Source organism: Staurois parvus, unplaced genomic scaffold (assembly GCF_062004578.1).
Source record: "Staurois parvus isolate SC_StPar_1 unplaced genomic scaffold, SC_StPar_1.0 ptg000906l, whole genome shotgun sequence".
Classification (NCBI taxonomy): Eukaryota; Metazoa; Chordata; class Amphibia; order Anura; family Ranidae; genus Staurois; species Staurois parvus.
In genome coordinates this window covers 545,112-558,313 of record NW_028318702.1, presented here as the reverse complement: position 1 = coordinate 558,313, position 13,202 = coordinate 545,112, and the positions used below count along the sequence as shown (strand labels likewise).

The following is a 13,202-nucleotide window of genomic DNA, read 5'->3' as shown; positions in this document are numbered from 1 at the left end:
TTTCTAGTGAGAAGCAGACTTTGCATATGTCGTGAACAAATATGGCAGCCAGGGGCGGACTGACCATTTGGAAACTGGGGCACTGCCCGAGGGCCCGGGGTCAGTAGGGGGCCCCATGATGCCCCTGGTACCTTTTTCATAGGCTTTTTTGCATTTGGGCAAGGACACAGGGGCCCCATGATCCCCTATTGCCCGGGGGCCCCATGAGTTGTCAGTCCGCCCCTGATGGCAGCCCCCCGTTACAATTTAAACATACAGTATATATCAGGTGTTTAAAACACTTGAAAAAAGATTGCAGATTTCCTGTAAGGCTGCTGTACTCCTGCCTGAGCTGCTATTGTAATCTTCATGCAAGATGGGATTCCAGCATGTGCAGTTATAGTGCTGCTTAGCATTTCAGTTAGTAAAGTGTTACTAAACCCACAACAGTGCTATCAGTCTGTATATGCAGTAAAGCATGCTTGTTATACTCACTGTGGAACCTAAGGAGTTAATCCTCTGCATTGTGTAAAAAGGCTGTTTGAGCCTGTCTTCTCTGATCTTCCCCTTCTTCTACTGTCCCTAATCCATTTACTGGTAGAACAGTGCCTTGAGGACAAGCTTCACATGCTCAGTTTGGTGTGTATTACTTGAGAAATTTTTTTTTTCTTGGGAGGGTGCATGTGATCAGCACAGGGCCAATCAGCGCTGTCCAGACAGGGTCAGAGGTCATGCAGCCTCATAGGACAAGCAGGAGAGAATGAAAACTCTTCCTACAAGCTTTAACCAGTGCTCTGCTGGACACTGATAGAAGTCATAAGACTGCTATATACTGCTGATGAGAAAAGGTATTTAGCAGTTTATATTTACTAAAATAATTGCATTTCCATGTTGTGTGCACTGTGGGAGATCAGATATAGTGAATGCAGGGTCCGGGGAGACCAGATATAGTGAATGCAGGGTCCGGGGAGACCGGATATAGTGAATGCAGGGTCCGGGGAGACCAGATATAGTGAATGCAGGGTCCGGGGAGACCAGATATAGTGAATGCAGGGTCAGGGGAGACCAGATATAGTGAATGCAGGGTCCTGGGAGAGCAGATATAGTGAATGCGGGGTCCTTAGTTTAGTAACACTGTAAGGATGAAGGCCACATTTAAAGCAGTTCTTCGGTCATCTTTTGAAAAATTAAAAGTCAGCAGCTACAAACACTGTAGCTGCTGACTTTAAATAACAAGACCAGGGGCGGACTGACAACTCATGGGGCCCCCGGGCAATAGGGGATCATGGGGCCCCTGTGTCCTTGCCCAAACTCAAAAAAACCTATGAAAAAGGTACCAGGGGCATCTCATGGGGCCCTCTACTGACCCTGGGCCCTCGGGCAATGCCCGAGTTTCCAAATGGTCAAATCGCCCCTGAACAGGACACTTACCTGTCCCAGGATTCAAGCGCTGTCCTCACTCAGCTGCTTTCTTCGCTGGGCTTCAATCCCCGGTGCCAGCAAACTAACTGTGGGCAGCTGGCTATGACTGCTTGTGGCTTCACAGCTGACTGCTAACTGGGAATGCGCGAGCTGCCTTGTGCTATCTGAATGGTCCCGCAGCTTTCTGGGACCTGTGATGTAGAAGGTTGCGGGGGAGGGGGGGGGGGGAGCTGAACCTTTGCTCAGATCACTGCAGATGTTTTTTTTTTTGGCCAGTACACACTCCCCCCAGAAAAATAATGTGCCAAATGTGAAGGAGGAGGAGGAAGAGCAGAACTTCCCCTTTTGGAAGAAGTTCTGCTGTAAAGCAATTGTAAACTTCTAAAATGAAAATCAACAAAGCATATCCTTCTATAGTGTGCACCTTAATTCAAAGCACTCTAGTGTGATATCTGTCTGCTCTCTCCTTCCTCTGCTATCTGCATGAGTCACTTTTGACAGTCTGGGTGAACACCAAACAATCCCAGGAGATGACCCCATCCCCCTTTCAATACACAGCAGGTGATTGACAGCCTCAACCGTTCATGTTTACCTATGAGACTGTGTACAGGAGGGAGTGTCCATTCCCTCCACTCAGGTCTCAGATTACACTCAGCTCCCTGATCTATATGTGATATCAGATCCCCACCTCCTGCCTTCTGAATCTCAGAAATGCTGTCTAAATTCTGTATTTTGAATGGCTGTAGTGAAGAGAGGGCTGCAGACAAACAGGTACCACCTATGTAGGATGATTTGTTTCATCTTTGTGCATCACCTGAGGCCAGTCACTTCAGTGGGTATGTGTAAGGGTTTACAACCATGTTAAAAGTAATATGCACTTCAAAACAAAGTGCTCTTATCTTTTTTGCCCTATTACCCTGACCTAACCCAATCTCCTCCCCCACAGATTCATACTTATCTCAATCCAATAGCTGCAGTTTCAATGTTTTTTTGCATCTAGCGCAGCAATTATTCACTGTCCTGGGTGTGCACTAGTGCTTTATAGACTACCATGGTGCTGTGTCCCAAAGCCAAAGACTCTCAGGAATGGTCTTGTAGAAGCCAATGGGGCTGTAAAGCGCAAGCGTGACAGTGTAGACTTGCTATGCTGGATGTAAACAAAACATTGGAACTGCAGAACAGGTAGACTAAGCAAATCCCTCCAGACACAGACACCAATAAAAACCTGAATCATTTGCCCTTATTCAAGATGTCCATGGCTTGATTTTGGCATGTGAATGCACTTTCACCACTGCTAATTTTAATATAAGTATCTAATTTTAGGGATTTAAGGGTTAAAGTGGAACTTATTTGTATCTGAGCACCACAACCTGAAAACGCTGTTTAATTAACTTTTATTAATTTTAATCTTCCAAGCAAACCCAGATTAACTCATCCATCCATGTCTCCATGCTATATTTTGTTGAGAAATCAGCTTGGAAAACATTTCTAGTTGTGGCCATCTTGAGTAAGGGCAGATGATTCATGTAGCATTTACTTCCTGGAATCTATCTGCAGACAGAAGGGTGTGCTTAGCTGAGAAAACCCTTCCTCCTTTCCTCCAGATGAAGACATGATGGCATCATTTTGGCCTAGGCCAGAAACCAGGAAGCAACTGAAGAAATGAAAAAAAAAAAAGTGAAACCTGTAAATGTACTATACCTTCCTATCTGTTTACTAATGCTAGCAGCATAAGGATTTAAATTAGTTCATGTTGATTGAGAGAGTTTAGTTATTGGGTTAGAGTCAAGGACTGGGGGTTAAAGAATAGGATATATTAGGTCAGTTTAGATTATTATTATACAGGATTTATATAGCGCCAACAGTTTGCTCAGCGCTTTACATTATGGAAGTAGACATTACAGTTTCAATACAATTTGGTACAAGAGGAAACAGAGGGCCCTGATCCTGGGAGCTTACAATCTAGGAGATTATTGTCTGTTTTAGGTAAAGGATTAAATTTAGGCAAGGGTAAAGGCTGCCACTGTTGATGTCCACTTTAAATTTTTTTTTTTTATCTAACAGACTCCATTGGTAGGATTCCCATGCTATGAATTGTGTTTCCATAAGTTACACCATAAAAATGGTGTTGTGTATAGCTGGGTTCCCTAAACATTTGTTGTTCTACATGATTTAGAAATCATTGGCGAAGGGTGACACCATCATTTGGCAGTTGGAACAAGGGGCTATAGTGGGGGTATCCCACCACTGGTGTGTCCTAGAACTATGAGGCCGGTATGAGATGCAGTTTACTAGCCAGCACTCAGTAAGCTATATCCATCCAATATTGTTATTTGAGTTTAAAGCCCAACTCCGAGCAAAAAAAAAAAAAAGTTTTCCCATACAGTGGGACTGTGCCCACACTGCACGGGTTAACTGCTCGTTTTGACCAGGGGTGAACAGAAAGCGAATACTCACTCGATCCTCTGCTCCAGATGCAAACGGCGCACCCCCACAATTCAGCAGTGGACTGTTCCTGATGTCCTCTTGTCCAAAGCAGGTCTATGGATGTGTTGATGTCAGGAACGGTCCACCGCACAAGACAGCTAGACTGCGGGGAGGGGTGGGGACAGGAGCTGCAAAGACTAGTCTTGTGCTGAGAGGATCAGAGGGTTAGGTAAGTATATCTACTTTCTCCAATCCCCTAGACCAGGGGTCCTCAAACTACAGCCCGCGGGCCACATGCGGCCCACCGAGGATACGCCTGGCAGGGGCGTATCTGCCGCGAGGCAAGGGACTGGGTTTGGCAGGTCGGGAGAGCTCGACAGGGTTCGGGCAGGGGGGCGGGATCAGCAATTCTAGAACAGGGGAAGGTGGGCTCGGCTTATGAACCCGCACCACTCACCTGGCCTCTCTGCAGCCAGCTGGCCATCTATTCTGATCAGTGCATGCAACCATCACGGCCGGAGGGCGGAGCCTAGAGCTGACCATGAAGAGGGGGAGCAAGAGAGGAGACTCCATCACTGCATGTCGGGTATCACGGCCACGGACCCTAGATAAGTGCAATAGATGATCGATCTCCTCCCTCTCTCTTTCCCCCCTCTCTCCTCTCTCCCTCTCCTCTCTCTCCCCCTTCTCTCCCCTCTCTCTCCCCTCCCCCTCTCTCCCACCCCTCCCCCCCTCCTCTCTCTTCCCCTCTCCTCTCACTCCCCCTTCCTCTCTCGCCCCCCTCCTCTCTCCCCCTCCTCTCTCTCTCTCTCTCTCTCTCTCTCTCTCTCTCCCCCTCCTCTCTCTCTCTCCCCCTCTGCCCTCCTCTTTCTCTCTCCCCCCTCCACTCTCTCTATCCCCCCCTCCTCTCTCTCTGTCTCTTTACATTGTACACAGATCTGACCCAACAAGGTGTCCTGCATTTACTGTATATTTTGCTCCATAAGACACACTTGGGGGGGAAATGTCTGTGCGTCTTATGGAGCGGCCGGCCCAGTATTCCCGCCACCGTTGTATGTCCGCAGTCTCTGGTCATCTCCTGTACTGTGTCCGCAGTCTCTGGTCATCTCCTGTACTGTGTCCGTAGTCTCTGATCATCTCCTGTTCTGTGTCCGCAGTCTCTGGTCATCTCCTGTACTGTGTCCGCAGTCTCTGGTCATCTCCTGTACTGTGTCCGCAGTCTCCGGTCATCTCTTGTACTGTGTCCGCAGTCTCCGGTCATCTCCTGTACTATGTCCGCAGTCTCCGGTCATCTCCTGTACTGTGTCCGCAGTCTCCGGTCATCTCCTGTACTGTGTCCGCAGTCTCCGGTCATCTCCTGTACTGTGTCCGCAGTCTCCGGTCATCTCCTGTACTATGTCCGCAGTCTCCGGTCATCTCCTGTACTGTGTCCGCAGTCTCTGGTCATCTCCTGTACTGTGTCCGCAGTCTCTGGTCATCTCCTGTACTGTGTCCGCAGTCTCTGGTCATCTCCTGTACTGTGTCTGCAGTCTCTGATCATCTCCTGTTCTGTGTCCGCAGTCTCTGGTCATCTCCTGTACTGTGTCCGCAGTCTCTGGTCATCTCCTGTACTGTGTCCGCAGTCTCTGGTCATCTCCTGTACTATGTCCTCAGTCTCCGGTCATCTCCTGTACTGTGTCCGCAGTCTCCGGTCATATCCTGTACTGTGTCCGCAGTCTCCGGTCATCTCCTGTACTGTGTCCGCAGTCTCTGGTCATCTCCTGTACTGTGTCCGCAGTCTCTGGTCATCTCCTGTACTGTGTCCGCAGTCTCTGGTCATCTCCTGTACTGTGTCCGCAGTCTCTGGTCATCTCCTGTACTGTGTCCGCAGTCTCTGGTCATCTCCTGTACTGTTTCCGCAGTCTCTGGTTATCTCCTGTACTGTGTCTGCAGTCTCTGGTCATCTCCTGTACTGTGTCCGCAGTCTCCGGTCATCTCCTGTACTGTGTCCGCAGTCTCCGGTCATCTCCTGTACTGTGTCCGCAGTCTCTGGTCATCTCCTGTACTGTGTCCGCAGTCTCTGGTCATCTCCTGTACTGTGTCCGCAGTCTCCGGTCATCTCCTGTACTGTGTCCGCAGTCTCCGGTCATCCCCTGTACTATGTCCGCAGTCTCTGGTTATCTCCTGTACTATGTCTGCAGTCTCCGGTCATCTCCTGTACTGTGTCTGCAGTCTCCGGTCATCTCCTGTACTGTGTCCGCAGTCTCCGGTCATCTCCTGTACTGTGTCCGCAGTCTCCGGTCATCTCCTGTACTATGTCCGCAGTCTCTGATCATCTCCTGTACTGTGTCTGCATTTGTTCATAGTTTTTTTTTTAAACTATAGTCCGGCCCTCCAACAGTCTGAGGGACAGTGAACTGGCCCCCTGTTTAAAAAGTTTGAGGACCCCTGCCCTAGACAAAAACGAGTAGTTAACCCTTGCAGTGTGGACACAGCCCCACTACAAGGGAAAACTTTTTTTCTTGTCTGGAGTTGTGCTTTAAAGAAAAAAAATATTGCTATCGCTTTGCCCTAAATTTTGTGATCTGTAAGACTACGTTCACATTCTGCACATGTCAGAAACATGTGCAAAATCACATGCTTTCCCGAAATGCACAGAAACGTGTTGCCCTTTTGCAGACGCATCTGCTAATACATGCATTTTGCAGCAGGTGGTTTAGTGCGGCCTGGTTTTGCGAAGGGGAAAAGGAATTCTTTTGTGTGTTTCCTCCTTTGAAAAGAATGGGCTGCCCTACACTCGAAGCACAGGGACATGCAGAAATACACATACACTCTGTTGCATCTGCATGGTGTATGCGGAGCCTTGGCCTTGGTTCTCACTACTTCAGCATGATTTCAAAGCTGCTGGTCAGTGCGATTTCATGTGCGGCTTGCCAACATCTGTGCAACTTCATGCTTAGATGTCTATGGAAGTAGCACATGAAGTTGGCAAAAATAGTGCAGGAACCTTTTTAAAAATGATGCAAGTCGGAGTCACACCGTTTTGAAGGGTTCCATAGCCACAAATTGGGTGCGACTTGTCATGCAACTTTAGACTGTCAAACCAAATGACAAGTCGCACCGGAGTGAACGGGGACTTAGTCAGCTATGACAGAGTGATCACATGCAGGATGAAGGCTTCATTGACAAAATAAGCCTTCAGCCTGTGGATGGCACAGCAATCTGAAGGTGGCAGCGTATGCCTGTTTAATACTATAATGCATTAAACAGATATTAAAAAAAAAATCACACTCAGTTTTTTGGGTATATTTTTATGCATTGGTCAACCTATTATTAAAAAAAAAACAACAACAGGTTTTTTGTAAAAAAAAAAAAATGATCGTTATATTGAACACTATTCTAAAAAAACATTCAATTTTACATTTAAAAAAATTATGCTAATTAGTCATAGGCATATTGTCAAGTTAACTGACGCAAATCGAGGCTCCTAAATTCGGCCTGGGCTTCTAGGCATTAATGACCTCTGAACAGGATGCACAAGATGAATAAATAGACAGAAAAAAAATTATTAATCCAGCAAAAATGGACAAAAAAAATTCCAGTTCTACTGGCAGATGTTTCACGGCGATGTTCTTCCATGAAAATATTTTGTATGAAAGATCTTTCTAAAATGTTCCTTAGAAAAAGGAAAGTGTCACATTTCTTTTATTTTTTTTTCTTTGCCATGATTTTGTTCCATAAGAGAAGTCCCTCCAGTATATCACATATGTTTCTGCAGCAAGTCGTATGGAAGAATTGGAAGGGAAAAACAGTTACAAACAAGCTGGCTAGCGGTTATGCTTTGTTAAGTTATTGAGGCTTTTATACATTTTATATAAAAGCAATAATTACCTCTGTAAAACACAAAAGTACCAGGAACTCCAGGATCATTCAATGCTTGCAGGAAACATATAGCGTTTTCAATGTTCACATATTTACGTAGGGTATTATTGTATTGTTTACTTGACCAGCATTTCTATGTGCATTTTCACATGCTAACTGCACCATATTTTTATTATTATATTACATCTACATATATGTTTACATTCTCCCCTTAAAGAAAAAGTCTCATGAGCATTGAAAAATCAAATTCTGGTCCATAGATTCATGTTGAAATGACGTGATGTTGAAATGCTGAATGCATAGGTAGTACAGCCTTTTTCAACCAGGGTGCCATGGCACCTTGGGTTGCCTTCTGGGTTCTTCAGAGGTGCCTAGGCAAAATTATTATTATTATACATGATTTATATAGTGCCAACAGTTTGCGCAGCGTTTTACAAAATAAAGGTAGACATTACAGTTACAATACAATTTTACAGAGGAAACAGAGGGTCATGTATATTGCTCTAAATTGCCCAAAATTGTCAACAAGCCTACTTTTTTTTGTTCCACAAAGCTACAGGTTTTAATTGTGCACCATTACAATCTTGGACATCATGTGGGCCAACTGCCAGCTTCCTAACAACCAATAACATCATAGGTTGATAAGGAGGACACTGGACCCTTATCAATGTCCTTATTTGGCCCTTCATCAGCACTGGGGTCAAGTTAGCTCAATGAGGGAGAGACACTGATCAGGGGTTGATTTACTAAACCTGGAGAATGCAAAATCTGGTGCAGCTGTGCATGGTAGCCAATCAGCTTCCAAGATTTTTTGTCAAAGCTTAATTGAACAAACTGAAGTTAGAAGCTGGTTGTCTTCCATGCACAGCTGCACCAGATTTTGCACTCTCCAGTTTTAGTAAATCAAGCTCAGATGGTGTAATGCAATGCTGGATACAATAACTAAAAGCAAGTCATATACACACAATACACAGGTAGACACACACAGGTACATTTAACCAGCATTTACACCATTAATTATTCTAAGCATGTGAAAGACCCACTACCGGGTGAACACCTGCCCTGGCACATCATAGCATTCACTTGGCACTCAAAGAAATAACAGAATCCAACTGCAACATTTTCGCACTGTCAAAACTTCCACTTTTATTATCACACAACACACAGGAGGATATATCTTATAGTCATCACTATCTGCATAATAACACACACCAATAATAATGTGAGCATTACAGCATGAAATAGTCACAACTTTTGACAGCGTCACAGCATAGAATTAATACATTACCAAAGATATGGGAAGACGGGAAGGAACAGACCCCATCAGAACCATAATGCACAGGAGGTCGCGGTGAAGCCGTAACGCGACCAACCAATGAGCCCATATAGCCTTGACAAGAGTTGCAGCGTCAGAGCGTCCTCTTTCGCATAGGAAGGCTGCTCCCCTTGACCACACTCAAGCTTGCTGTTTTAAGCCCTTTTTCTGGCAGCTTTCTCAAAGTGGGTGGGCGCCACACCCACTGTAGGAGGAGCTAGCAGAAAGGTTCCATCAGGATAACAGAGTCATGCCCAGCCACTACACTGAACAAACGTTTATCTAAGAATATCACACTTTTGCTTCAGATCAGCTTCTTATCTCCCCTAAACTTAAAGATTTCTAACTTCTCAAACAAGTAGACATCTTTAATTGCACAAACAAGTTCTTATCTGCTTTAAGCAGTCTAATATCTTGTGGCTCTGTTCCTTGGGCCTAGAGAAATTACATCAATGTCTCATGCTCCTGTCATCTGGGCAATGATGCTTTATTGTAAAAATTACCCAAGAAACAAAGGGTCCAGGCCAACACATTTCATAAGCATTACAGGGAGGGAGAAGAGAAATATTGGAATACTAGTCAGTACCAGTGTGCAAAGGTGTTTTTGCTTTGTAAGAATAATGCAGGCCATACATGGTTCGAATTCTGAACGATTTGCGTACGAAAATTGGACCTAAGAATAATTGGCCGATTTTCGCTCTGTTAGTGGGGCAATGGCATCGTCCGATTTTCGTGGTTCCACCCCATTTCATTTATCAGGCATGCTGGAAAATTTGTGAAAAACGACCGATTTTCAAAATCATTGGTGGCACCATCGGATTACAGAACGAACAACTTTTCGATTTTCGGACAAAAAATTGTTCACATAATAATAATTGTGGACATAAAGCAGAACTTCCTCTTTTAAAGTAGCTACTGCAATAGGCCTCTTTTTATGTCATTCATGTGACTAAATGCCAGAGCGCTGGTCATATGATTTATCAACAGAGTTTTGGGCAAATGACGTTTGGGAGAAAAGGACAATCAGCAGCTGAGTCTGAAAACTGGTCCTATAGCGTAGGTGAGATCATGATAAAAAAGAATGGGTATGAAACACGTAATGAAATCAGGAAGCACATGCATTTTCATCAGGTTAAATGTTCTCTGAATTTGACTAATTAATACTTTTGGGTATACAGCCCAACACTTCTGCCACCTAACCTTCTTAGACTTGCCATAGTAACATGCATGTATAGGAATCAGTGGGGCTGAATGATGTGGGAGGTGGGAGTTTAACATCACTCCTCCAAAATACATGTATGCCTTCCTAATTTTAAGATCCTACCTTCTTGTATTGTATACTACAAAATGACAGGTGCTCTTTACTGGTAACAATCTTTGGTGTATTAAAGTGTTTTGTGTTTTTCATCAAGAAGTACGTATTTTTAATATGCTAATATCCTCCTCAGATTATCACCTTGCCCGTTCCCGGAGGAAAAGCGTCCCAGGAGGGAAACAGCACAGTATGGACGCCCCTCCTGCCGCACCCTTCCGACCGTCGGTGAGTAATAAATCAATTTTCGCTAAAATAAAGCTAGCCAATATGCAGATAGATATGTACAGTTTGCTGCCATACCAAGTAAGAAACATGCTGACTTTTTAAGTATACTATGTAACCTCATGTACCAGTGACCAGGATTAAAAGAGGGGGCAAAATCCAAAATGATGAGTTGTCTCCAGAACAGGAATAGAGGAGAAATCTTCCATTGTTGCTGTAAAACTAAAGCAGATGATGCATTTTGGTTGAACAAAAAAAAAAATATTTGATGCCCCCATCAACACACTCAGGGTTGATGGGGGAATCACTCCTGTGGAGCTATTGCAGGGTGGATTTGATTTAAATCAAACTGATTTAAATCACGATTTAAATCACTAGTCAGTAAGGCTTGATTTAAATCCTAGTTTTCTACATAAAGACTAATTCTTGCTGGTATAACTTTAATATACAAGTAGATGAAGATTTTTAGAATAACAACTTTTCATATTAGTTTTTTTATCCCCAGTTTAATAGGTTAATCATTCATATTTGGACAACTTTTCTGTTGTACTTAAGAAGGAGAAAAATAATCATTACCCTAATAATAACAATTTAAATAGATTTATTCATCTGAAACAATAACATTCCAGCATCTGTGATTTGCTTAAACATCCATGTTTGGTAACTAATTTGGCTAAACAAAATCTATATATTTGAAGAAACTTAGACTGTCAGCCCCTCCCCCTCACACTTAGTTTCACTTTCTTCTTGTGCAGATCTATTCCACTCCAAACAATCAGAAAAATATTGTTTCTATTCTATTCACTGAACTTCTTGAAACTTAGCAGTGAAGGGGTTGATTCTGTATTCATAGGTTTGTAGAAGTTAGGATGAAGGTCTTTTTCTTAACTCTGTTCATGTTATAACATTTTTGCTGTGAAGAAGAGGCATGTGATCTCCGCTGAGTCAAATTCAGTTTTGAGAACTGCAAAAGTAAACCAATCATCTGTGATAATATCTTGTAGGCAGAGAAACTGCCCAATAATCTTACAAAAACCTCTGGAAGAGCATGACATTGTGAATGGATTCATGGAATTTATTTACCAAAAAAATTAAACATATACAGCCTTATTCTACATAATTAAAAAACTAATCTTTATTTCATGATGGAATAACCTTTGGATGGTAATATATTTTCCTCAAAAAGCATTTTATTCAAAAGAAATCCGATTTAAATAAAAAAAATCATTGATTTTTATCCACCCTGAGCTATTGTATTTTGATAGTGAGAAGAGTTCCTAGCTGTCAAAACAGAATGTTTAGTGTTGCTTACTATAGTTGGAAACAAAAAACCCTCTAATAGACTGCCCATAGCTGGATGCCAATTCACTGGTCCCTGCTGAACTGCAATTTTGATCCATCTATGGCCAGCTTAAAGTGGTTCTAAAGGCTCAAAGTTTTTTTTACCTTCAGCCACTGGGTGGCCTCTACTGTTTGTATGTAGTTGTGCACTAAGTGGGAACCTGCAAATAGGGACAGATGTCCGAGCCTGCATGCAGCTGATTGCGTTCAAGCTTGGACATCCATCCATAACCTCGGATAACCCCGTGGTGTTTCAGATTCATGCACACAGCTGCTGCTGCTGTCAGCCTGTCATTAGTTTATCTAGGCCGAGCATCTGCCACTATTTGCATGCACCTGCTAATTCTTGCCGCTGGAATACGGCTGTATAAAGGAGACGTAAGGTTGGTTCCCTCACTTTTGAGAGATTGTCTCTCACTTCCTGTATGTACAGGACAGGAAGTGAAGAGAAATCCCCTCAAATAAAACTCATCACCTGCACTAAATGTGACATAGTTACATAGTTAGTCTGGCTGAAAAAAGACAAAAGTCCATCCAGTTCAACCATTAAAAAACAAAAACAAAAAAAACCCCAAAAGTTATAATCCTATACCCACATTTGATCCAGAGGAAGGCTAAAAAAGCCAGCAAAGCATGATCCAATTTGCTCCTGCAGGGAAAAAAATTCCTTCCTGATCCCCCGAGAAGCAACTGGATATTCCCTGGATCAACGTTACCTATAAATGTTAGTATCCAGTTATTTCCTAGATTGTAAGCTTGAAAGAGTAGGGCCCTCTTACCCCTCGTACGCTGTCTGTTTTTGTACTGTGCCATGTATTGTCCCCCCTATTGTACAGCGCTGAGCAAACCCTTTGGCGCTATATAAACTCTATGTAATAATAATAATAATAATATTCTGTGAATCTAAGAAAGAATCCAGGACTTTTTTAAAGCAATCCACTGAGTTGGCCAGAACCAACTCTTGAGGGAGTCTATTCCACATTTCCACAGCTCTCACTGTAAAGAAACCTTTCCGTGTTTGGAGATTAAATTTATTTTCCTCCAGAGGTAACGTGTGTCCCCTTGTCCTCTGTGATGACCTCAGGGTGTATAACTCTACACCGAGTTCACTATATGAACCACTGATGTATTTATACATGGAGATCATATCCCCCCTTATGTGTTATACATGGAGATAATATCCCCCCTTATGTATTATACATGGAGATCATATCCCCCCCTTATGTATTATACATGGAGATCATATCCCCCCTTATGTATTATACATGGAGATCATATCCCCCCTTATGTATTATACATGGAGATCATATCCCCCCTTAT

The 13,202-nt window shown here is 43.5% G+C and overlaps 1 protein-coding gene across 13 annotated transcripts in view; it reads left to right on the top strand.

Moving 5' to 3' along the window:
- Positions 1-13,202, top strand: part of SYNGAP1 (synaptic Ras GTPase activating protein 1) — a 470,644-nt gene that overhangs the window by 247,261 nt on the left and 210,181 nt on the right. For all 13 annotated transcript variants that reach the window (XM_089656453.1, XM_089656452.1, XM_089656448.1 and 10 more), the window contains one exon: positions 10,453-10,544. In XM_089656453.1, the coding sequence (XP_089512579.1) occupies positions 10,453-10,544 (92 nt within the window). The remainder of the gene's footprint in view (positions 1-10,452; positions 10,545-13,202) is intronic.